The 24411-nt window shown below is 46.9% G+C and overlaps 1 protein-coding gene across 3 annotated transcripts in view; it reads left to right on the top strand.

Moving 5' to 3' along the window:
- Positions 1–23633, top strand: part of RANBP10 (RAN binding protein 10) — a 66067-nt gene extending 42434 nt beyond the window's left edge. For 2 of the 3 annotated variants that reach the window (XM_021541172.3, XM_085589800.1), the window contains exons 6-14: positions 4633–4817; positions 6412–6524; positions 8775–8883; positions 10156–10304; positions 12227–12422; positions 13759–13883; positions 14735–14880; positions 15356–15467; positions 16683–23633. In XM_021541172.3, the coding sequence (XP_021396847.1) occupies positions 4633–4817; positions 6412–6524; positions 8775–8883; positions 10156–10304; positions 12227–12422; positions 13759–13883; positions 14735–14880; positions 15356–15467; positions 16683–16813 (1266 nt within the window). In that variant the 3' untranslated portion in view covers positions 16814–23633. The remainder of the gene's footprint in view (positions 1–4632; positions 4818–6411; positions 6525–8774; positions 8884–10155; positions 10305–12226; positions 12423–13758; positions 13884–14734; positions 14881–15355; positions 15468–16682) is intronic. The other variant, XM_085589799.1, reaches the window with a different exon arrangement.
- Positions 23634–24411: the final 778 nt, after the last annotated feature.

Here is a 24411-nt window from a genome sequence, read left to right as displayed (position 1 = left end):
TTTTTAGGCCTACAAAGTAATCAGTTATCTTGGTTGACTTCCCTGTTGTGTGGAAGAAAGGTTGCTTTGCTTTGTTCTGTACTTCCTGTCCAAAAATGTATCTTGTTCCTCTAATTTTTGTATTGTGAGAAATAATGGCCAGCACTCCCTATTGACCTTCCCAATGGGGTTTAGGGCTTTACAGATTTCTGTCATATCCCAACTACAGCCTGCACTTAGATTGCAGTTATTTGATTGGCCTTTTCACATCAGCTGTCAATACAGGGTGTTCTGGGCTTTTTTTGTCCTAGAGTCTTTGAACTTGGTAGCATTGCAGTGTGTTCTAAACCAGAAGCTCTTTATGTGGGTTGTTCCACAGCAGTTCATTCACTTGGTCCAAATACAATTTATTAAAGTACAAGAATAGTTTGTCTTTCCATGAACATTAACCTCTTGGAGTGAGGTATTTTGATAACCTTGCATCCACAGCAAGAAGATGCTTCTCTGATGTACCCCTTAGTTGTTGGTGCTGTTTGTTTTCCCTCTGGATATAGATTGCATAAGTAGTCACAGATTTACCATATTCTCTCTTATTTTTTCAGCACTTAGTCTTATTTGGCTAGACTGCTTCTCCTTCTGCAGCAGGAGCAGTGACCATGTGGAGATAGACAGTGGCTATTTAGGCTCCTGTCAATCAGCAATGGCTCTCCAGCACATAACCACTGCTTTGTCATTTACTGCTCAAGTGTTGCTGTGGAGCTTCACAGCACAGATTTGGCAGGTTGAAATTCCCTGTCCTGCTTAGCTTAACTTGCATCCTGTTGACACTGGAGTGCACAATGAGCCAACACAGACATTTAATGTTTGTGTGTAAGCTGTTCACCTCTGTGCTGAGTCTCTGCTAGCACAGGGGATGAGCAGCTGGGCAGGCAGAGCAGACAGAAGGGTGCTTGCTGCACTGAGGTTTTGCAGTGCCAGTGAGATTGAGCTCAAAACTCTCCTGAGCCCCTGGCATCTCCCTGTCCTGCTCTTTCTTGATCTGGCCAGATCATCCTCACAGGATCTCAGGCTTGTTTCTCTCTGTGTCTTGTGCAGAGGAGATGCTTTAGTGTGAAACTGGGAGAAAATCTGGCCAGGGTAGGTTTTGGCAGATGCCTCCTGGTGGAATCTCCAGTGGTTAAATGGTGTGTAAATGGTCTCTGTACCTTTACCAGCCAGGTTGCTTAGCTGTTTTCTGGGGAAATCCCCTTCTGGCTTTTACAGCAGCAGCTAATCCGGAAAACTATTTTTCCGGGCCAGGAAGGAGAACAGCTGATGCTCTGGAAGCCTCCTACTATTGAGAATTATCCTTCATGAGATAATTCATCTTCAAAAAGAGGAGGAAAGAAGCTTAATGGGATCTTTTTACCCCTTAATTGTGGATGTGAGCAAGGATAGGAGACTTCTGTCTCCATGTGGATCTAGGACATCCCTCTGCATATGCTAAATCACTCTGCTGCTCTGCTGGCAGCTTCCTAAGGGTGCCTACACCTGATTTTAGCATTCTCTTTTCCAATATCCTTCCCTTGGATTACTGCCTTCTTCCTTCACCCTTGCACAGACCAATGTATTCCATGTGTTCTTTTTGCTCCCTTGGCCCATGGATTATTGGTTGTTCAAACAGTTCAGGTTACTGCCTTTCCTAAAGGAGATGCCAAACCCAAGATAGACTTTAGTTTAAATATAATGAATACTGTCAGAGATTGTAGAATTCTTGAGGCATTAGAGAATTTGAAGCTGATGACTTGCAGGTTTCATTTCTTATAGTTCTCTGTTCCAGGCTCTAACACAATATCCAGCGATTATAAGGTAAAGGAAAAAAAAGTGTCCATTACAGAGTCTGTGTACTTCACCTGCTAAAGCTGCAGTTCTGAAAATTTAACTGCAAACAGGAGTGGGAACAGCAAACTTACCTGAGTGACCCTTGAAGTGCTCTGGTTTGAGCAGCTCCACATGGATTTTTTAGCTCTGGTCCATTCTTCATTACTCACCCCTCCAGGAGGACTTTAAGGGAGAGCTTTTCCTTGCATTACAGGGGTGTTGGAGCTGAAGGGTCAATTAAATTGACCCTTCAAAACATTGCCAGATTAGAAATAATTTCCTTGAAATGCTTGTTCCAAAGTTCCCCTTCCAGAGGCAAATGGTGAAGGTAATATTTTGCAGAAGTCACAATATTAGGAAGTTGAAATGGATACATTAATTTGAAAACCAGAAACACAGATGTTGAAACATACTTGCTTTGGCTTATTTCAGTTTCCTCTAAAGGGTGTTTTCATTTGTACAAAAATAGTGATAGGAAAAAACACATTTTGGCTTAGCACAGGCTGAAGTTAAAACCAAAAGAGCTGCTTGAAATAGGAGTGAATTCCCACAGAGGAAAAGAGGGAGTTTCCTTTTTCTTCTGGAGGTTGAAGGAATAATGGGAGATAAAAAAAAACAAACCAGAAATGCCTGGGATGGTATTGTAGGAGTGCAGAGGGACAAGGGGGTTACAAACCAGGTCAAGATGAACAGTGGGGGTTGTGAGTAACTGGTGGCCAACATCAGGGCAAGAGGTGGGCCAGATGTCATGGAGAAGGTGTTCCTGAAAAACTTGGCAGGAAAAGCATCTCCTGGGTCAGTGGGCTCTGGGATTGTGTCTGCCTGCATCTGGCAGGGTGCTGGAGATACGTGAACTTCCCAAGAGCTGCTAAACAGAGGGAACACATCCTACATTGAAAAACAGAATTTTACTTTAGAGGTGATTTGAGAGATGTAGAGGGTAGGCAGCTTCTGCTCAAAGATGAGCATAGCCAAAATTGGGGGGGGGGGGGGTTGCTTCCAACTTACAAGTATTTTGGGTGTCTGATTCCTGGCTTTGGAAACCCCTGGGTTTAAGATACTGAGAAGATAATAAGAAATCCAAAGTAAGGGCTGTGGAAAATATCTGATCCTTCTTTAGAGATATTTCCATGTCAACCAATTTTGAAAGAATGGAGGGACTAAATGTAATTACAACATTTTCCTCTGGTAGCTCTTCCTTTACTATGCTGTATTTACTTTACACATCTCTGACCTAAAGATTTCCTTGGTGTGGAAACAGGAAAGGAGGTTTAGTCAATCAACAGTAATGCAGTCATCCTGATCTCTTTTCAATTTCCAGCCTGTATTTATAGATTAATTTCTTTACTTGGTGTTCTGAGGTCTGATAATTTCAAAGGTAGAGGAGTTTGGTCAGGTTCTTAACCAGTTCAGTTTTGAAAATGAGAACAGAGATGCTGCATTCCCTCTTGGAACCTGTTCCAGGCCTTAATCATCCTCATCTCTGCAACAAGGAAGAATAAGTTGAAGAAATTTCCCAGGTAATTGTAGGAATGCCCATGTCTGTTGCTATAGAGGAGAGGATCATCCTAGGTTTGTGATTGGACTTAAGGAGGGAGGTCTGCCCCTCTGCTGTTCTAACATCTGACACGGATTCAGCTCTCAGCAAGGCACTGCAGCCAGGCACCTTCCAGACTTCAATTCCATACAAGTGTCCCTGTGCCTTGCCCAGTGTCCAGTTTTTGGCTCCACTGTTTTAGGCCAAAGTGGAAAAAACCAACACCAAACAGTTCCTGAGTGGCACAAGAGAGATTTCTTCCCCCACACTACAGGCTCTCAGCACACACTGTGAAACAGAGAATTAGTGAAGTTTGTGTCTGTATTGCAAACAGAAAAGTAATCTGTGCTGCAGAGAAGTAACTTGACAGTGAATGGAACATACTCTTGAAAAATGTGATCAATGATGAGAACCAGGCATCCCTGTACCTTTTGTGATGCTGTTTCTCTTTCCCCAACATTTAAGTGGGCTCAGGGATTCCATTTATATCTGTAAGCTTATTCTTAATATAGCATGATTTCAGAGAACTTCTGATACACTTTGAACTCTTATTTTCAATTAAATCATCCTTAGAAGCTGAATTATCAGCTGATGATGGGTCAAAGTGTCCATTTGGACCTGTAGACTTTTTCTTAAAATGAAATTAATTTATCAGTAGTATAATTTCTTTTCTGGGTGTCTTGGGATCATCAAAGACCTAACCTCAGAGCTCCACCACTGTCTGTTCCATTTTCATCAGAGATGTACAATACTGAGATAACAATTTCCAAGGAATAAAAAAGTTGAGTTGAAACAGGAGGAAATACACAGATCCATTGATTGAGATTATGCACCTCTCATTATTTATTTATTATTAATTATTGTTGTTGTTACTGTTATTATTATTATTATTATTAATTTCCATTATTATTTCTGTTGTTGTTATATTATTTGCTGGGTCTTGAAGAGAAGTGACAATTTCTCTTGGTAGAAATTATAGAAAACTAAGCCAGAAGTGCCATCTACAGACAGCAGTCATGGCCTCGATCCCAGGCTGCTGGGGGATTGAACCCATTGTTCTGGTTTGATGCAATAACTTTTCAAAAATGCACAAGTCACAGGATTCCTTGATAAGTTCCCAAAGTGCTGTTGCCTCTTCCAGTTCCATTATATTTATTTCAATTTAAAGAGCAGCTCTTTGGTTTTACCAAACCACATAACTGGAACTGGAAGGAGAAAGCTGTTTTTAATACAGGTTTGTTTTTCTCCCTTCCCAGTCAAACCTCTACCCTACAGTGGGTCTCCAGACTCCAGGAGAGATCGTGGATGCCAACTTTGGGCAGCAGCCCTTTGTGTTTGACATCGAGGACTACATGAGGGAGTGGAGGGCGAAGATCCAGAGCACCATTAAGCGGTTTCCTATAGGAGACAGGCTGGGAGAGTGGCAAGCCATGCTGCAGAAGTAAGCCACTGCCTTGGTGTTCAGCTTCTTCCTTCTTGTTAGGCTTTAAATACGCCTTAAGTTCTATTTTGTGTGCTTTCTTATGGCAAAAATTGCCACTCTGTGCATTTTGCTCAGATTGTTTTACCCTGTGTTCTGTTGTTTAAGTCTTGCGTGTGTAGATTGATGCTGTTTCAAATGTAAAAGATATGGGAGAAATTTTCAGCCAAAGATTGCATGGAAGCTTGTAGCAATGGAAGAACATACATTTTGGGGTGATGCACTATGGGAGGGGGAAGACACCATAAAAACTCCTAATACAGGAGAAAAGGCAGTGTGTAAGTCAGCTGAATTCAGAAATGAAAGAGCAAGAAATAGCCTGAACTAAAGGCTTCCAAACCTAACTGAAAGCACAATTATGGCATTTTATGAATTTATGAATATTGAAAGCACTTCTCATTGCAAAAAGGATTGAGTTGAACTTGATGAGAACAGTTGACAGGAGTTGTCAGAATTCAGAAGTGTTATTGATGCTGTTATTTGCCTTCCAAAATGGGACCAAACTAGAGAGCCAGGACCTCCCTTACCAAGAACTGTTGATTCTGCTGCAGTGAGATCAATTTATCCCTATATTTGTTCCTTGTGTTCTCCAGAATTTTTTCTTATGCGCCAGTGAGGTTGTCAGGGTCACCACTCTGGAGCTCCTCCTATAGAGCTCTTGGGCAGAAGCACTTGTATTTAAAACAACTTCCAAAATTACACACCTGTATACAATGTTATCCCTAAGAATGATTGCTGACTCATAAAATACTCTTTCTTGTACTGAAAGTAGCCAAGTTGAGTGTGTGCTTTGAGCTGTGACTTGATCAGTTCACTGCCAGCTTCATCATGAGAAGCCTGTTTTGAGATTCATCTTGAGTAGCTTTGAAATCCTGATACTGGCTTTTTAGATTTTGTTAAAATGCAATGATCCTTGAGTCACTGTGTCCTGGGAAGACACAAGTGCATTAGAAATTATCTGTTCAGGAAGATGGTTTTGTTTTGTTTGTTTTCTGACAGTGATAGTACTCCCTCCCCAGAGATATTTGAAAAATACAGCTTCGAAGAGTGTTAATGTTTTTAAAATCAATGCTGATACCAGATTAAAGTATTTGTGAATGTGCAGAATTCATAAGGAGATTAAAGTACTAAAGGTGTAATAAGTGATGGAAGAAATTCAGGACCAGAATATTTTCTTCTTTTTTAGATCTACTTGAAAGCCATTAACCTCTCTGAGGCTCAGATTTATGTCTGTATAGGATGTCAGTAACAGAGTATTGAGCCCTTACAAGTGACCCTTGGGCAGCAGTCATAAATAAATACTGTATATGCACTGAAATTCTAAATATCTTTTTTTCCCACTCTGTTAAGTGAATTTAGAGTCTCCCTCCTGTTTGCAGAGGACCAGGTGCCTATCTTGTAAATACACACAGAAGTAGAACCTTGGTTATGTCCTAAGCAAGCTGAGTTTCTCAGTGAGATTGCAACTTCTGTTGTGTTGGTTTCTTTTTGCTCCAGTGTGATGGCTCTGTTTCACTGGTACTTCATAATCTCTTTGTATTTTCTTTTTTTCTAGTATGGTTTCATCATATTTGGTTCATCATGGGTACTGTTCAACAGCAACTGCCTTTGCCAGAGTCACAGACACCACAATCCAGGAAGAACAGACCTCAATAAAGAACAGACAAAGTAAGTCTCTCAGATGTCACTCCTCAAGTGTGTTCCCTTTGGGACTCTGCAGAGGAGTGGAAGCTGCTGGCTGTGGGGTAGAGCTTGGGAATCTCTGCTAGGAGCACTTTCCCCATCATCACTGCGTGTTCTCCACCTTCTGTCGTCTTTGCCTGGAGAACTGCCCTGTTCCTTCCTGTGCTTTACCTGAGCTGAGATCACTGTGCACCAGAGATCCCTTTGGATTTGAGCTCTCACTGCAGGCTCTTGCAGCAGGGGCAGTTCCATTAGCCTGGGCACAGGGACTCAGACACATCCATTAGTTTCGCTGGAGCTCTGAGTTAAGGACACTTCCAGTCCCTCTGCACATTGTGATTTCAGGTAACTTTTACCTGCTGTGGGGTTTTCAGATTCACAGACAATGTGTTAAGCTCACACTGGGTGAAGAATTTGTGTTCTGTGTCTGTTTTGGTTGCTGCTCTTTGCTCCCCAGTGGCTCATCTCTCACCTGGTGAGGCTGTCAGCGCTTCTGGTCCTGCAGAATAAGGCTTACAGCTTTTTCCTGCTGTACCTTTTTTAAAAACTTTTCTATTCACAGGCTCAGCCTGCAGAGTGGCAGAACATTGGTGTATTTTCTGCATTCTCCTGGCTGCTGAATACAGGCCACATGGCTGTACATTTCCCTTCCCTTTGTGAACTGTTTCTCGTGTCACTGTTACGTATCAGAGCATTGTGCCCCTTTGTGGCTTGCTCTCCATACATCGCGTGTGCTTAGCCAGCATTCAGGTTCATCTGGGGACTCTGCTTTTAAATAACTTGCAGTTGCTGCCTGTTAGTGCTGATGGGCTTTGTGCTTTCCAGGTCATGCATTATGCAACCCTGAGCCCAGCTCCCAGTGGTGTGGGTTTAGCTGGCAGGGTCTGGCGGAGGCACGCGAGATGCTGCGGGCTCGTTTGCCTGAGCACAGGTGACAAGGCAGATGGAGGGAGGGAATGCAGAGCCCTGAAGTTGGGGCCTGAATAAAAGGTGTGAGGAAAACACAGATGGGGAAACAAAAAGAGGGGGAAATATAAAAAGGAATGACATCTGTGAGAGTTGCCAAACAAGGCAAAGCAGAGCTGTCAGAAGCGGCGAGACGAGAAAATGGACGTGCAAGAGAGTGAAATGAGAAGAGCTCTTGTGTTGGTGTGAGAGCCACGGCTTTGGTTCCAGATTTCAACTACAATAACAACCAGATAGACACTGAGAAGTGGGAGACAAGACAAGTCATTGCAGTTTGTTACTGGGATTGTTAATGAAGATTTACCAGACTGGGCTTCCAACTGCTCCAACACTCTGCAAAAGCCACAGCCTGTTGTTATCAGAGGCCCTGCTCACAAAGCACCTCATGGGCCACTCCAAAACTTCCCTCTGCTGTTTATAAAGAGTGCTGAAAAAACAATGCAGTTTCAGTTTAAAGTACATTTAATTTTTATCTCTAAGTACACTTAAAAAAAAGAAATGTGAGTTGCTGTAGATCAGCAGCTTCTCTGAGCTTTCAGGGATCTCAAGTTGAGTCTTGCATTTGTGTCTTCTGACCTGCTGAAGGAACATACATGGGACATAAACACCCTGCATGATAAGTGTCTTCTGCCTTGTGTCTTTGCACCTCGTAGATGTGTACAAGTCACTGAGCTGTTTCTAGTGTAGTCAATAGCTTGTACTTCTGTGGGAATACATTGAGGTGGACTTGGGGGAACGTAGTTTTGTTGATATAATTACTTCTGCATAGTGGTAGGAATATTGGTGGAAGCAGTACTGTGCTGTGATTTAAGACCACAGATCCTGTAAGAGTAATCTATTTAGCCATATGTTTGCTTCCAAGCTTGAACCAGACAGATAATGTAATATGAAGGTGACCTAGGAACTTGGCCTCTGAAATTGTCGCTTCCCCAGCTGCCTCCTTGTTTCCATCCAGTTGGCATGTCCTGCTTTTGTTTCCATGGCTGCAGAGCTCTGTGACTAAAGGACTAAAGTCTCAGAGCACCCCAACCCACCTACTTCATCCTTCAGATCCTTCTACTCTTGATGTTTTTTTGCTACTAAAAGATCCTTTCACGGTTTCACAGGGTTTTCCTCCCCATAATCCATAATAAACCAAATATGGTCTCCAGTTCTCCCAAGCCCTTGTGCAAGGTGGTAGTGGGGACCTGGATGGAATGGATGAGAGAGCTCTTTTGGCTGTTCCTGTGGGCTGGTCCTGTGTGTCACTAGGTCTCCTTTTGCTTTCAGGAATACAGAAGCTAGTATTAGCAGGCAGAGTGGGAGAGGCTATAGAAGCCACCCAGCAGCTCTATCCTGGCCTCCTAGAACATAACCCCAACCTGCTCTTCATGTTAAAGTAAGTATGAAAAGCTTTATGCTCCTTAATGCTGAAATGTGTAAATGAAGGAGGGAAGAAGATCCTGTCCAAATATCCAGTCTGGCTGCACACCTTGCTCTGAATTCAAACTGTTTGAGCTCCCTTTGGGAGTCCTTTGCACAGTGCTTGTAGCACCGTAGATGTAGCCCTTTTGTTGCTACTTAGACCCAATGTAGCTTTGCCTCATGAGGTCAGGCATAGGTGGGTGAATTTTAGTTCTGCTGACTGCCAGGAATTCCTTCAGCAGAGTTTCTTTACTGGTCTTGTGGAGATCTTGCAGTGCTGGAGCAGTGTCTGTCACTGTGAAGGTTCCTAGAAAGGCAGATGTATGGAAAAGGCTGTCTGGGGTGGAGATTAAAGAAAGAAGCGTCCCAGTTCTCCCAGCTGTACAGAGTGGTTCTCCACAGGCTTCTGAGACATATGAGGACAATCCCCAGTAAAGCTAAATGTCCTCACTGTCACTGTGAATATTGCATTTTTTACTCTTCCCTTCTATTTTCCATTAACCACCAGTATTTTTGGGTTAATGGAGTAGTGAAGGAATTATGATATTTGACAGATTTAGTACCTTCACCCTGAGAAAAACCCTCCATGATTGAATTTTGGATTACCTCTAGAACACTGGAGGTGAAAGCTGCAAAGAAACAGTTTTTTCGTAGCACAGTGGAATTAAACTTTTTTGGGAATATCTCAACATCCATTAGCATCAAAAATGAACTTTCCAAACTCCTTCTGTGGCAGCAGCTCTCTGGCCACAGAGCAGGCACGGACTTTCCCAGGGACAGCTGTGAGAAGATCAGAGAAAAGAATTAGAAACAATTCTTATCTCCACTTGCTGCACCTGCTGTTGTGCACATGTGGAATGTGTCATGGAGATTTATTTACCAAAGGGTGATTTCTTAATTGGACACTGGATGGTGTTTGGATGGATTGACCCATTAGTATCAGACTGGCTGTAAGGGTTACTGAGTTTATTAATAGGTATAGTATAATATAGTATAGGATGATACAATAAAGCAATTGATCAGCCTTCTGCAATCATGGAGTCAATGCTAATTATTACCCAGCTGGGGGTTGCGGCGACACCTTCCTCTGTAGCATCATCAGAGCACGCACAATACACAGGCCCAGGAGCCTGAAATGTCTTTTGGAAAGTTTCTGGGAGTTCCCCAGGCGGGCCCTGAGGCAGGCAGAGTGCAGAGCAGCCCGGCTGTCACGCAGCCTCTGTCCCTCTTGCCTCCATGAGCGCAGGTGCCGGCAGTTTGTGGAGATGGTGAACGGCACGGACAGCGAAGTGCGGTGTTTCAGCGCCCGCAGCCCCCGCTCCCAGGACAGCTACCCCGGCTCCCCCAGCTTAAGTCCTAGACATGGATCCAGCAACTCACACGTTCACAGTACTGGTAAGTGTGTCCCGTGTCTCCAGATGAGGAGAGCAGATGTCAGAAGTGGATGTGGTGGTGTCTAACATTACCTGCTGTTTCCATGTGTTATTCTCGGAAATGATCCTTTCCTTTCCAGCTGAGGGGATGTTCTTTTACCATGGGTGTCTCTCCACTGTCACAGAATTGGTTTTGCATTAGTTGTTTTCCACAATTGTCTGCAGAGTAGCTTTATTTCAGAATAAAGAAGCTTTTGAAGGCAGTCTTCTACTGCAGCCACCTGTGACTCAGTGTTTCACTGATGGAGTGCTGAGAGGAGGTCTGGAAAGCAAAGCCTGTTTTCTGTACCTTGGGGTCTGCAAAATAATTGCTTTCCAGAAAGAACTGAGCAGAAACTGCTTTGCCAATGAAGCAAAAGGTCAGGGGGATGCACTGCACAAAAGCTTCTTCCTACCCCATGGACTTTACCTTGTAAGCTCTAAACACATGAGAAGGTAGCAGTTCTGTTCCAGTAAAAACCTGCTCTGGAGCATCAACTCTGTGGAGTTTGGGAAATTAAACTTTAGGTTTTGAAGTGGAAAGAACAAGATAAATGAGGACACCTGAGATATCTTCCCTAGGTAATTAGCTGACTGTAGCTTTGGAGATGGAGTGAGCCAGCAGAAATGACCTGCAGAGCCCTTGGAAACAGGCTGAGCTGCTTCACTGAGCTGTGAGCTGCTCACAGCCATCTGAGTCCATTTTGGGTTGCTATTCCCACTGCTGCATGTGACAAACTGTGGACAGGCAAATATTTAAGGAAAAAATAGACAATTACTTGAATAGTTCCAAGCTGTCACTCATCTTTCCAAACCAATATCTTTGTTTTCCTCTGCTGTGTTGTGAGAAGCCCTGGGTGTGTTTCTTTGACTAGATAGTCAGAATGATTCTATCAGTCCATAAAAGCTCCTGGTAATACCCATGTCTAGATCTGCAACTGCAGTGCAAGGCAGCATTTATATATATATATATATATATATACATGGACATCACCTTCCACAGTTCTCTGTCAGACCTTGTTCTTTCAAAAGAGTGATAATTTCATCAGAGCACATTTTAGAGATGAAGCAGAACTGTTGTGAGCTACCTACTCTGTCTTAAAAACACACAAAACAGCCCATTTGAATCTTTGTGTTGGCTGTGATAGAAAAAAGAAATACATTCCCTGCTATAAACATAATTGTGGGATCAGCTGATCAATTTGGACATATCACCATCACTTCTGGAGAATAGCCATTCCAGGTCCCATCATTTAGCCAAGGTCCTGTGATCAATATTCATTGCCTAGGGAAGAATATATGAAGAAGACAAGCCCATAGTGAGGTTTTCCTAAAATATTTTAACCCCTGCCAATTCTGAATCCACATAAAACGTGTGGTAATGAATTTGTGTCTTGTGTCAGTGTGTTCTGCAGCTCAATAAGCACTTTTGTTGAGGCGCAGGTGAAATTTCAAGCCTGACTCTCAGTGAGAGTTCAGTGGTTCTGTTCTCCTGAACAAGGAACGTTAGCTTGTGCTCTTTAAGAGGGTTGCTATTATTTGCTGAGTGTTGTGTGAATCACATACATCCCTAACTTTAGATAGGTTGTGGAAAGGCTGGGCAGTTCTGCTTTCAACAATAATTTCTGTACTTTCTGTGAACTGTTTCTGCCATTCTCTAATTTACAGCCCATTTTTAGAACTTCATGAAGCTGAGATGTTGCTGGTGAGCAGTGGGGTTCCTTTCATATTCATTTGTGTCATGTCTAAACCTCATTGAATTAAAGAATGATAAACCATAATTTAAGATCTGCAGTCTTTATTTTGCTTTCTTCCTTTGGGGCCTGCTGTCCTGCTAAACTGTTGGCTTCACAACAGAGTGGCATTGTCAGTCTGGTCTCATATTTCTTTCTTCTTGGCTTTCAGGAGCAGATAGTCCAACCTGTAGCAATGGAGTCATGTCCACAAAAAGCAAACAGAGTCACAGTAAATATCCAACACTGAGTTCATCATCTTCATCTTCCTCCTCCTCTTCCCCTTCATCTGTGAACTACTCTGAGTCCAATTCTACAGATTCTACCAAATCTCAGCAGCACAGTAGTACGAGTAATCAAGAAACCAGGTATTGTTTTTCCTCTGGAGACACCTGAGAGGGGGTGGGATGGTGAGAAAAGTCTCAGTCTACTTTCTAAGAAGCCAGAAGAGCATCTGTCCTGCCCTTTTGAACAATATTGTTATCTACAAGGTCACTGCTATGCCCAGCAGACACAAACCTGTTCTAGCTCCCCTGCTGTGGCTCATGTTCGGAGGTTCATCTCATAAGGAATGTTATGATGCTCTTGTTTCAGGCACCAAGCTGTCCCCTTACACTGATGCCTTTGGATCCCAGTGTGACAGTTTGCCCAGAAGCTTTCCCAGTCAGCCTGGTGTTGTTTGTGCTGCCTCAGGCACTTGTTCCTGCTGAGCAGCTTTCCTGCCCTGCACTGTGAGGCAGCAGCTCAGGCCACAATGGCTCGGTGCATTGCCCTCTTGTGTGATTTCCTTGGGCTGCCTCTTGTCCTGTTCCTTGCAGGGGAGCCTCTGAGCCAGCAGTAATTGGTTTCATGCTGTGACAGCAGGTCAGACTGAGCCTCCCTTCTCCAAGAAGCCACAGGTGATGCAGCAGCTCAGTGCAGTCACTGCGGCCTTTTCTGGAGTGTGGAGCAGAGTGAGCTGTGGTGAAAACTGAGCTTCCTTTGGGCTCACTCTCCACACTGCTGTCTGAGGCCTCAGCAGAGCAGAGGGTGTCATTGTGATTAAAAGAATCTCTTGCTAATTGCAGCTGGCACTCATTCATCAATTGCTGTGCTGAGCATGACTTGCAGAGCAGTTTGTAAGCTCAGTTATGACCTCTGGAGAGCCACCTAGCATGTAACTGAGTGAGAAACACTTGTTCAGACTCAATTTACCAGAATCATTTAATGATGCTGGATTTGTCATTCTTTTTTTTTTTTTTAACGCAGAGCCCATGTTCCAGTAAGATGATACCGTAATTTCAGTTAATCAGTGGTTAATCAGCAATCTCAGTCAGCCTGCTGTCATGTGTATTTAAGTGTTCAGTGGTGCACTGTTTGCAAGGGCTGGGGATGTATCATAGCCAATATTTCCCTCCTGTGCAATGTCTGAGTGTGTTATGTGTTACCTGGCTGCTGTTTACTATCCCAAAGCTCACCAATGCATAACATTCTGCACCTGGAATTATGACAGGCACTTAGGGAGCAGAAATCTGTTTCATAAATTGTCTTCAGAAGCCTGCAACAATTTTTGCTGCACTGACTTGGACCATCTGGCTCCCTGTAGTCCAGCTGGCACCTTTTCTGGTGTGGTGGCCATTGCTGGGCACTGTTTGGCACATGAGCTCTTCATTTCTTCCCTTTTTCCTTTAGACATCTGACCTTTCTTCCCTCCTTTCACCTCAGTGATAGTGAGATGGAAATGGAGGCTGAGCATTACCCCAACGGAGTCCTGGAGAATTCATCCACCAGGATAATGAATGGCACCTACAAACACGAGGAGATCCTGCAGACTGATGAGTCCAGCATGGGTAGGTCCTCAGAGGCAGGAGGGGTAAAGGGAAATAGGAGCTGGTGTCAAAAGTTAAAGCTGTGATTGGGCTGTGGGGACAAAGCATTGTACTTTGGGCTGCTTTCCCCACTCAGTGAATGAAGTGCCTGCTTCATGGGGAAAATTAATCTGTCCTGGAGCTAAAACGAGGTCTGGCTTTTCATAGACTCACAGCAGTGCTGGTGATATTTTGTAGCAGGGAAAGCAATAGGTGTCAAAGGTTTGTTTTGTGCTGGTCATGAAGTTGAGCTCAGAGCAGTCCTGGCAGAAGTGCCAGCTGGGGAGCTGAGCTAGGCTGTGCCAGGCTGGTGATGTCCAGCTGCAGAGTGGCCTCAGCACAGCTGTCAGCCATGACTGTCTTGTTTGTGGGTGCTTTAGCCAGGAGGCAGCTACACTGCCCCTGAAACTGATTGATCCAGTTACAATGGCTCTTGTGGCCACTAATACTGGGAATCTGGTGGTGTTGGCCTCTCTGACTGAAAGTTTTCTTTGAGTCCAGGATTTGTTAGACCAGGAATTTCTGGCTTATATATCCTCTGTTGCACGCGTGAAACGGTAACAGATTGGAGTTGCAAGCTCCCAGGATTTTATCAGGAGACTTGATTTCTAGGTAGTTCTCAGGTATTAAACAGAGCTCAAATCTTCCTGTGTGCCAGGCACTATAACAAACCCACTGCTGGCTGTTGTAGGGCAGGGATCACAGAAAGCTTCCACTGGAATAAACTTAGAGCAGGAAGCAGCTCCAGAAGGGAGTTTGTGGGTATCCTGACACACAGTGGGCATTGGTGGGGAATGCAAGATGATTGTTCCTTCTCCACTGCTTCTCCTTAGAAGACAGCTGCCCCCAGAGGCAGCTCTGTGGAGGGAACCACGCTGCCACAGAGAGAATGATCCAGTTTGGACGGGAGCTGCAGATCCTGAGCGAGCAGCTCTGCAGAGAGTATGGGAAGAACACCGTGCACAAAAAAATGCTTCAGGTAAGCCTGGACCTTGTGCTGCATTGCAGCAAGTTCTCTGGGGTTGTGGGTTCCCTTGCAGACACCTGAGTAGCTCCCACTTATGCATCTGCTGAGCAAGAAGGGACCTATGTGAGGATCAGAGATCAAAATATGGATGTAGAGCATCTACACCCAATTCTCAGCACAAGAGAGAAGAAATACAGCTCCTGCCTGGCTTCCTGGAGCAACTGCATGCTCTTCTCTCAGGAGGCAGGAGACACTCCACCTGCCCTCCCATGCTGGCTCCCCTGCCAGATGGAGGGGGCACCCTCTAACCTCCTGTCTTGATGGCCCACTGTGGCCCCTTGCTGCCAAGAAGGAAAAGGCCATTTCTTTTCAGGAGGTAGGCACGTGTCACCGTGGTGATTGCAGGAGGTGCCCCAGCTGGTCTTGGTGGTTTTCTGTGTGTTTGCAGCCCTGCCTGATCTCACTGTGCCTTTCTGTTCCCTCACAGGACGCCTTTAGCTTGTTAGCTTACTCAGACCCTTGGAACTGCCCTGTCGGCCAACAGCTGGACCCCATCCAGAGGGAACCTGTGTGTGCTGCTCTCAATAGTGCTATTTTGGGTAAGATCTGGTTCCTGTGGGAGTATTTCCCCAGACATGCCTGCTCTCAAGGGCTGTCCTGTGTCAGGCAAGCCTGTCAGAAATACTTGTGTTTAGCTTTGGCCTTTCTTTCTGTTGCTGGGGACTGTCAGGGCAGAAATGCAGGAAGGGGAGTAGGAGGGAAGCCTGCAGAGAACAGATCCCCTGATACACTCTCATTTTGATTCCCTTCCTTGCATGTTCCTCAATGCTGCTCCCAAGGATGCAGCTCAGGATTTTCCTCTCCTGCTTACTGAAGAAACAGAGATCTCTTTGATGCATTTCCTGCCCCTCTCCCTTCATGCTCTGAACCCATTTGAACCATTCTGTGGACTTTACCAGGGCTCTTTTCCAGCTGTCTGGATTAGCACAGTTCAGCCCTGGTATCATCCTCTTTTCTAGGAGGGAATGCAGTTGCATCCTCTGCACAGTCTGGCTCCCTGTGCCCAGGCAGGTTTCCTATGGGGTCTGTGCCTCTCACCCTGAATGTTCCAGAAGGAGATTTAGAGATTATCTTCTAGAGAAGGGAACAACCTGATGGACATGCCCATGAGGGCTCATGTTCTGACTGAGCAGAGGAATAGAAATTGCTTGTTTTGGGAAGGAGAGTCCCTTGCCCTGACAGTCCATTGCTTGAGGAGCATGGACAAGTTGCTGAGGGCTGTCACCAGGGAGAAGTGGTGTCTGGACATGCTTCATCACACAGGTTACCAGACACCTTGTTTAGCTCAGCTCAGGGCTTCCTCAGAAAACTGGCCACTGTAAAGGCATGGTGATGAGGGGGTGAGTTTGTCTAGGGCCTGGGCTGCTGTGCAGCCTTGCACAAGTGGGAGAAATTGAGAGGTTGCCTCCCAGCTGGGACTAGATTCTCCTTCCTTTCCTTATTCCTTCATGCTTTGGTATCTCATGTTTTAAGGGTTTTCTGGCAAACAGCATCAACAGTAGCTTCATTGCCTTTTTGTTGCTCTGGCCACCACAGCAGCACTCTCTCAAAGGCCCTGCTGAGCTGTGGGATGTCTCATGGGTGGTGGGGTGTGTGCAGCACCAGCAGCAGCACGGAGCTGGCAGTATTTCCGAGCAGCTTCCTTCCCGAGCCAGCACCTTCTGCCAGGGATCTGGGACAGAGAGAGAGGCCTGAGTGCAGGTGAGCCAGCACCAGCCACACACCTGAGCAGCTCTCTTTCTTTGCCCCCGCAGAATCTCAGAACCTGCCAAAGCAGCCCCCGCTGATGCTGGCCCTGGGCCAGGCCTCGGAGTGCTTGCGGCTGATGGCTCGCGTGGGCCTGGGCTCCTGCTCCTTCGCCAGAGTAGACGATTATTTGCACTGACAGCGAGCGGGACGGAGCTGCCGGCGTGGAGTGCTGCCCTTCACCCTCTGCTGCTGCCACTCTGCACCACCACCTCGTCCGATAGCCCGACCTCCCTGCCACAAGTCCCCCGTAGCACACACACACTGCCTGTGCAAGGATTGAGTGAGTCCCTCACTGTGTGGCTGTTCCTGACCCCGGGAAGTCTGGCAGATCTGGCCCATCTCCCTGCCATCGCTGCGGCTCCAGCGGCACTCAGTATTTCGCTGGTTATTCTAATGTAGCACCTTCTGATGTAGGGATTTTTCTCTTTTGTTTTGATTTGAGTTGTTTCTCATGGTTCCACCAATATTTTATCTGGGGAGTTTTGCTGAGCTGGTTTATGCTGATTTACTGAGGAAGTTCATCAAGTTGGTGACAGCTTGTTCTTTTCTTACCTTCTCCCTCCATCGTGCACATACAGCATCATCCGTGCTAGTAATCCGAACTCGTCTCACAGTGGCAGTTCAGAGGGATTTTTTTTTTTTTAATTTTATTTGACTCATGTTTATTAAAAAGGTCTCTTCCACCTCCACAAAGTCATTGATGTATTTATTGCCCACAGACTCGGTCCCAGCCACACACATGCCATACAGCCCCTCAGGAGGCCGGGTGAGGTAGGTCCTGTCACACACTGATGATGGAAATTGGAGGAGCCTGGTCCTTCATGGTGCCTCTCTTTTGAGCCCAAGGCTCTCAGTCTTGGCTTTGTGAGTGGGAAGAGGAGAAGATTGATATTGCCTGCATTGGTGGTTGTGCTGTAGAAGCATCTCACAGCCCTGAGAAAGAGTTAAATCCAGCTCTCTGAACACCTGGAGGGACAGGACTGATGAATTTGAAGTCATCTGGCACTGTATGGTAGAACCAGGTCCTGTGAGTTGGCCAGAAACATCCATGGATGATGCCCTGGTGGGCTGACAATTTTTAATTAAATAACAAATCCCCCATATTTCTCCATGGAGGAGGGCTCTGCCACTAACTCAGTTATAACAGTATTTCCTGCCCTCTTTCATCCCTGTAAAACTGATCTAGATTAGTACTTCCAAATTTTGGAAGTGTCTGGAGTGACCTGGGCTGAGCTGTGCTTGTCCTTGCAGGTGGGACAAGCTGAGGTCAGGTTTCAGGTTGGGGTCAGTACTAGCTCTGTGGGGCCTGAGCCATTCAGAAAGGAGCAGCAGTGTTTCTTTAGGGATTATTAAGATAATTATCCAAGTTCCAGTCCCAAAAGAGACCAGCAAGGATCTGTGGGTGAGTAACCTCTGAGTAAAATGGACTGATGTGTCCATGCTGTGTGCCAGGCCCTGGGACTTGAGTGCTGCTAAGCATTCAGCCCAGCTGTGAGTGTTTCTGAGCATGTTCTGTCAGCTGGCCAGGCTGCCTGGCAGCACCGTGTGCTTTGCATCCTCTGCTGTGCCATTAGGAGATGGCAGGTTCAGCCTGGCAGCTTCTGCACCAAATTCATTTTAGGTCAGTAGCTCTGGGGAGGACCCAAGGGAGTTCAAACCAAATATTAATTTTACTGCTGTTGACAATTTTTTTTTTTTTTTTGAAGGTCAATGAAAGATGAACAGGTTTTGTTGAGGTTTGTCCTTAAAATGGAGGTTAGCCTGTGCTGGGCTTCAAGCATCAAGAGAGTTTGTGTGCCACTGAGAGGAAAAGCAGCAAAAAGCCCAGAGCTTTAAGGATTTTCTGGGTTTGCAGGATGAATTTGCAGCTGGCACATGAGGTCTGAAATCAAAGGCAGAGCAGGGAGGAAGGTGCCAGGACAGGCTGTGGTATCAATGTGCAGATGCTGTTGGAGGTGGTTGGGAACATTATCCCTGTCTTTTGGTACAGGTGTGCAGTGTGTAGTGGCAGTGGCCTAAGAAAACGAGAGGTTTAGAGCTGCAGGAGATATTTTTGTCAGATCACTGGTACAGCTGCAACAAGCAGAGGGAGCTCTCCCACAGCCTTTCTTCCAGGGAGGCAGAGAGCTGCACCAAGCAGAATTTACTTTGCCAGTCTGGGGCTTCTCTTGCAGCTCTGGGGAGCAGCTCATGTGCCTGGAAGCTCATCCCTTGGTTGCCAACTCTGCTGAAGGATCTTAGCCCAGCCTGCCATCCTTGCCTTGCTGCAAGTGCAGAGATAACTCATGGACAGGTTCCCTTCCCAAAGCCTCGGGTCCCTGACAGCCAAGGCAGCATGTGAGCTCTGCCTGGTGGGATTCTCCTGCAGGCTTTCCATTCCTTAGACTCAGGCTGACAGCACACTGCTGGGCTGATTCTGGGTACTGAGGCTGAAGTATTCCAGGACCTTGCTTTGCCTTCCCTGTTTGGCAGCTTCCTCTGCTGTTGGTCACCACTCGCAGCAGTCTGGCTGCACTCAGACTTCTCTCTCATCTTTACCATTTTTATCTTTCTGAGGTTTTTTTGGTTCCTTCTCTTTGTGGTTTCTTTAAGCCAAGTCTCTTCATCATGTGTCATATCAATGCCCCATTTGGTCTCTCAGCAAAGCTTTGCTGCCTGTCCTAGAGCCCCTTTTTTATTTTGGTTTCACTACCACAAAAAAAAAACAACCAAGAGATGTTCCTATATATCTGGTTATTTTGGTGCCAAGAAATGTATGATGGGTTTTATTTGGGTTTTTTAAATTTACTTCAAGTGTTCTGGTGGTTTCACCAGTGGTTTGTGCTTCTTCTGCTCAGGTTCTGACTAATGTGGCTGTGACTCAGTATGGGAAAGATAAGTGTGTTTGTGATGGGATGTAGGTCCCAACCTATCCCTGATTCCTAGATGGAATTTCTGATGTGGTTTTCTCAGGTTGTATTTCAAAGCCTCTTGCCTTTGAATCTCCCTGGCTGCTCTTTGATGGTTGGATTATTGCAGTAGTTTTTTAAAAACAGAGCTAAAGTGAAATGGGGTCTGTAACACTGAATGTGGCTGTACACCTAACCAGAGGCTACATGGCAATTCAAAAGTTACTTTTATAAAAATGATTTGGGTTCTTTTCTTCCAAGTGCCTCAAACAACCTGGTCACTGCTCCCAAGAGTCCTTCAGTACAGCCATGTTTTGCTGTGGAGCCTGTAGGAGAAACTGCTGGCTTCCCACTTCTGCTGAGGGGACAAGGACTCAGCCACAGCCCTGTGCTGCAGTGCTGCTGGCACTGTACAGGACTCCATCGTGTGTGGCTGGCTCACAGGTTGCTCTGGGCTGGCTTCAGATGCTGGGGAGGTTTTCCAGAGCTCAGCTGGACCCTGCACAAGCAGCATTCCTCTGCCCCAGAGAGGCTCTCCAGCTGCTTGCCCTTCCCAGGACCTGGGAAATGCCACCACTGGGACAGCTGAACCTTTTCCAGCTCTGCTGTGGCTGCACACTCAGAGAATCCCAGCTGCCCCCTGATCAGTCCAAAGGCACCATCAAAGAGCTGTGATCTAGAGAGCAGCAAACACACTCCAGCTCTGTGCTCTGGACACCCCACCCACCTTCCTGGCACGTAGCACTGCAGCAAAGGCCTTGCAGAAGGAAAACATTTCACAGACCTGGTGGAACCTGATTTCTGCACATCCTGGGCTTTGGGTTTGAGTCCAGTGCTCTGCCTCTTAAGTGGCCTTTTGAGAGGAGTATTTTGGGAACTCCAGACTGGAGCCTTGGCTAAAGAGTCCTTCAGGGGTTCTGTGGAGAGAGCTTCATGGAGCTGAATTACATCACCAGGCTTCTCTCCCCATGGATGAGGGTTTGTGCTGCCCCCACAAGCTGAGAGTGAGAGCATCAAGAATACATGGGGGGAACTTTGGAGTGAGATGCACTGGAGTAGCTGGGATAAGTGTTTCTTGGAGGAGTATCCACCTCATACACTGGTACTCCAGCCTGTGACCATCTTTGTGGCTCTGCTGGATGCATTCCAGTTTGTGGATATCTGTCCTGTACCAGGGGAGCCAAATCTTGTTCTTCTTGTTCCTCCTGTTCCTCTTGGAACCATCTTGTTCCAGTTATTCCTCTTGTTACTCCATGAGCCTACTCTAGCAAGTATTTAACCAAAGCTATTTCAAGACTTGGAGGGTTGGGAGAGCTCTCAGTCGAGCTCTGCTGTGAACAAGGAGGGCAGCAGTCTATTTTCTGTGCATCCTGCAGTGTGCTCCCAGAGCCAGCTGCTTTTGGGAAAACTTCTTACTGCTACCAGCAGCCCTTTCTTGCTTCTCTCCCTCCCACAATCCCAGTATTCCCCCAAGTGCATGAGCACAGTGGTCTCTGCAGTGCTGGGTGCTGTGGAGTTGCTCCAAGTCCAGGGCAGCTCTGTGGTTCATGGCTGTGCCAGGCATAGATGTGACAACTGCAACTGCCCTTCCTGGCTTGTTCTTCCCTGCTGGCCTAAAGGACTTCCACGTGTGACAGTCCCATTTTGCCACCTGTCAGCCTGCAGCTGGGCTGGCTGCAGCACCTGTGCCATTCTTCTGGAGCCTGTCAGGAGCTGAGTCCTTGTGTGTGGCCAGCAGGACAGGGAGGTGCTCCCAGTGAGGCCCTGGACAATGCAGAGCATCCAGCCCTTCAGGGGAGGTCATCCAGTGGAGGTTCTCCCCAGCCCCTGTGAACCAAAGCTGGAGCTTGCTGCCTTGGGGTGTGTGGTGAAGGATGGGTAGAGCCTGTTTCTACCTCCAGCATCCTGGTGGTCCTCACTGTGCTGCTGCCCACTGGATGTGGACAGCAGGAGATGCAGCTGTGGCTGGCATGGAGAATGGGCCCCTCTGGGAGTATCATTCCTCATGGTTACCTACACCTAGGATCTTCCTATGTCCTTCCTTCTCTTTTTTCACAGTGACATCTCAGCCTGTCCTCAAGCTATGTTCTTGTTTTTCACGTTTTATTAAGACATCTTTACCATTCTTTAAATAGCTTTGTTCTTGAGGCTGCCTTGAAAAATTGGAGCACCCAGAGCTGCTGGAGCTAGTTCTAGGGATTGAATGTGTCATTTTCCATCTTGGGTATCAGGGATGATGAACCATCTCCTCCTCCAGCAAAGCAAGCCAGGCTGGATTGCAGCTGTGCTTTGGTGCCTGTCTGTGTTCACGTGCAGCACGTGTTGCTTAGGCACACACTTCAGAGTTCTGCTGGGCTTGATGGAGAAGGTGACCTGTGGCAGCCAGGCTGTAGAGCAGTGTGTAATTGCCATGAAGCTGTGTGGTGCACCACATGGAATCAGGGAATTCTCCCCTTAAGAAGCAGTGCAGACTTGGACTGTCCTGTGGCAGCAGGTGGGCAGAGAGGTCCTGGGTGCAGTGAGGCCCCATGGAGCTGGGCACAGCCTGGGAGAAGGAACAAGGGGTCCTGGTCCACCCGAGAGTCCCCTTTGCAGAAGGACCAACTTCCTTCCAGCCCTGCCAGTGTGAGAGCAGCCTCAGTGGTGGGGCAGAGAGCAAGGGTTGGGTGTCCAGCTGTACCAAGGTGTTTCTGCAGAAGGACTTGCCAGGGGACAGCTGTTTCTGCGTGGGGACGTGCCAGGGGACATGCTGGGTGCTGCTGGGACCCTTCTGCCCCAGAGGGATGAGTGATGGAGGGACCTGCAATCCAGCAGTTCTTGGTCAGATTCAGAGTTGGCTGTGAGCCTTGTCCCATCTGCTGTGTAGGGGCAAAGAGCTGGAGGAAGTGTTGCTGGGGCTGTGTGAGGGGAGCTATGGCAGATTTGGGAAGAAAAGGGACAAGCTGAGCCTGGAGACCTCTTCTACAGACAGCACGAGCTGCTCTCCACCACCCTTCCTGCAACAAGAGGTGGCAGGTGATGGATGAGTGAATCTGGTACGTCTGTCCCTCTCCCCATATCCCAAACCAGAGCTCAGAGCCTGTAGCTCGAGCTGGAGCAGTGCCCAGCAAGCCAGGGCATCATCCAGGCTTGAGGAGCACACACACGTCCTGCCAGCTCTTTTATTTCCAGGAGGGAAACTTAACTCTCTCAAACCCACATGTCCTGTGTGGAATTTACACTCACATCATGACAGAAACATTCCTGGAGGCCATGCAAACCTCTGCTCCTTGCTGGAAGTCCCATGGCCAGGCAGACAACTTTTCTCTGGTCACTCCACTTGGGTCCAGGCATGTGCCTGGACGTTTTTGCTCGGGAGGACTTCAGCCACATCCTTCCTCCAGAAGGGAGCACAGAGGGATTTTTGTATGCTGGGCTTCTCACAGGCTTAGACTTGGAGAAAGGAGAAGCAGCAGCAGCTCTGGGGATAATCCAGATTTTAAAGAAAATTTGAAAACCACGATTATGGTGACTTTCAGACCAAGGACTGCACTGGCATTGGATTGGGATCGTGTCTCGGTCCTGCCTGTGCAGCCAGGGAGGCAGGAGGAGGCTGCAGCCCCTGAAGCTCCCACACACAGCAGTGCAAGCCCAGGACCTGCCCAGCATGCAGTGAACTCTCCTCTCCTGCTGGTTGCTCAAAACTCAGGTATGAAAAGCTCAGCTGGAGCATGGGGTGCAAGGTCTCCGCAGCTTTCCTGGCAGCCCTGGAGGAGTGGCCACCGCTGGGCACAGCTCCCTGTGCAACTCCAGGCTTCTCCTGGCCTTTGGAAGGGAGTTTCACCTCTTTGGTACAACATTGGCTACGTGGACATTACACAAACTGTGCACATTGGTTCAGTCTACGCTTAGTATTTGTGAATTAAGTTATCTGACGCTTCGCATGAAAACTTAAAAAAAGGGGCTGGGGGGGTGGATTTTAACTGAGAAAAAGCCTATGAAAATATACTGGAAATATGGTAAAGAAATCGACATTCTGCTGTATATTGACAGAATTATTTTTATTAAAATACACATCCATGTGCAAGAGCCAGTGTGGAGCTGTGTGCTTTGTCAGTCTCTGCTCATCAGGAAAGGCTGTGTCCCCTCTGACAGGGGATGCACAGTCCTCGAGGTGTTTGTCCCCCAGCATCTGATTCTGTTTCAGCTTCCCCTTCCTCTCACGTGCTTACAGTTCATGGGCAAAAATGTCATTAGGGATGTTTATCCTGTGCCATTCAGTATCCTAGAAAATACAGCCCTGAAGTGTTTTCTAGTCATGAGCATAAAGCACTTGATGGAGCTTTAGGCTGAGGATCATTTGCCCCATTCCTTGCTTTTGCCTTTATCAGGTTTCCCTTGTATGTTTGCACCTCTGCCATGGGCAGCAGCCTGGTTTTAGTATCTGGGATCCCACACTGCTCCCACCCTTCCCTGGCCCTGTGGAGGGACAGGCAGCCAGGACACCTCTGTCCAGCTGAAGGGGTTGTGTCCTCACCCTCCTGGCACTGGGGACATTGTTCCTTATCTCCCTCAGACACTTTGCAGTGACCACCAGCACATTTGGAAGCTGTCATGGTATTAAGGGTTTGGTAGACCAGTATCTTTTCCCAGAACCCTTCCCTTAATTCTGGAGCACCTGCAAAGCCCATGGGGCTGCAAGCATGCCCTGAGGATGTACAGCTTTGCCTGGGGTGAGGGTAACCTCACCTAGGGGTCCTGGACCCGTGGGTCAAGGCCTGACTCCACTGTCACATTCCCAGTGAAGCACACTGTGACCAGGCACAGTTTGCTCCTGGAGAACTGTGAGCCTGTGGCAGAGGCATTT

Source organism: Lonchura striata, chromosome 11 (assembly GCF_050655825.1).
Source record: "Lonchura striata isolate lonStrDom1 chromosome 11, ASM5065582v1, whole genome shotgun sequence".
NCBI classification, from domain to species: domain Eukaryota; kingdom Metazoa; phylum Chordata; class Aves; order Passeriformes; family Estrildidae; genus Lonchura; species Lonchura striata.
Note: the sequence above shows the minus strand (reverse complement) of the source record. Positions and strands in the feature narration are given on the sequence as shown.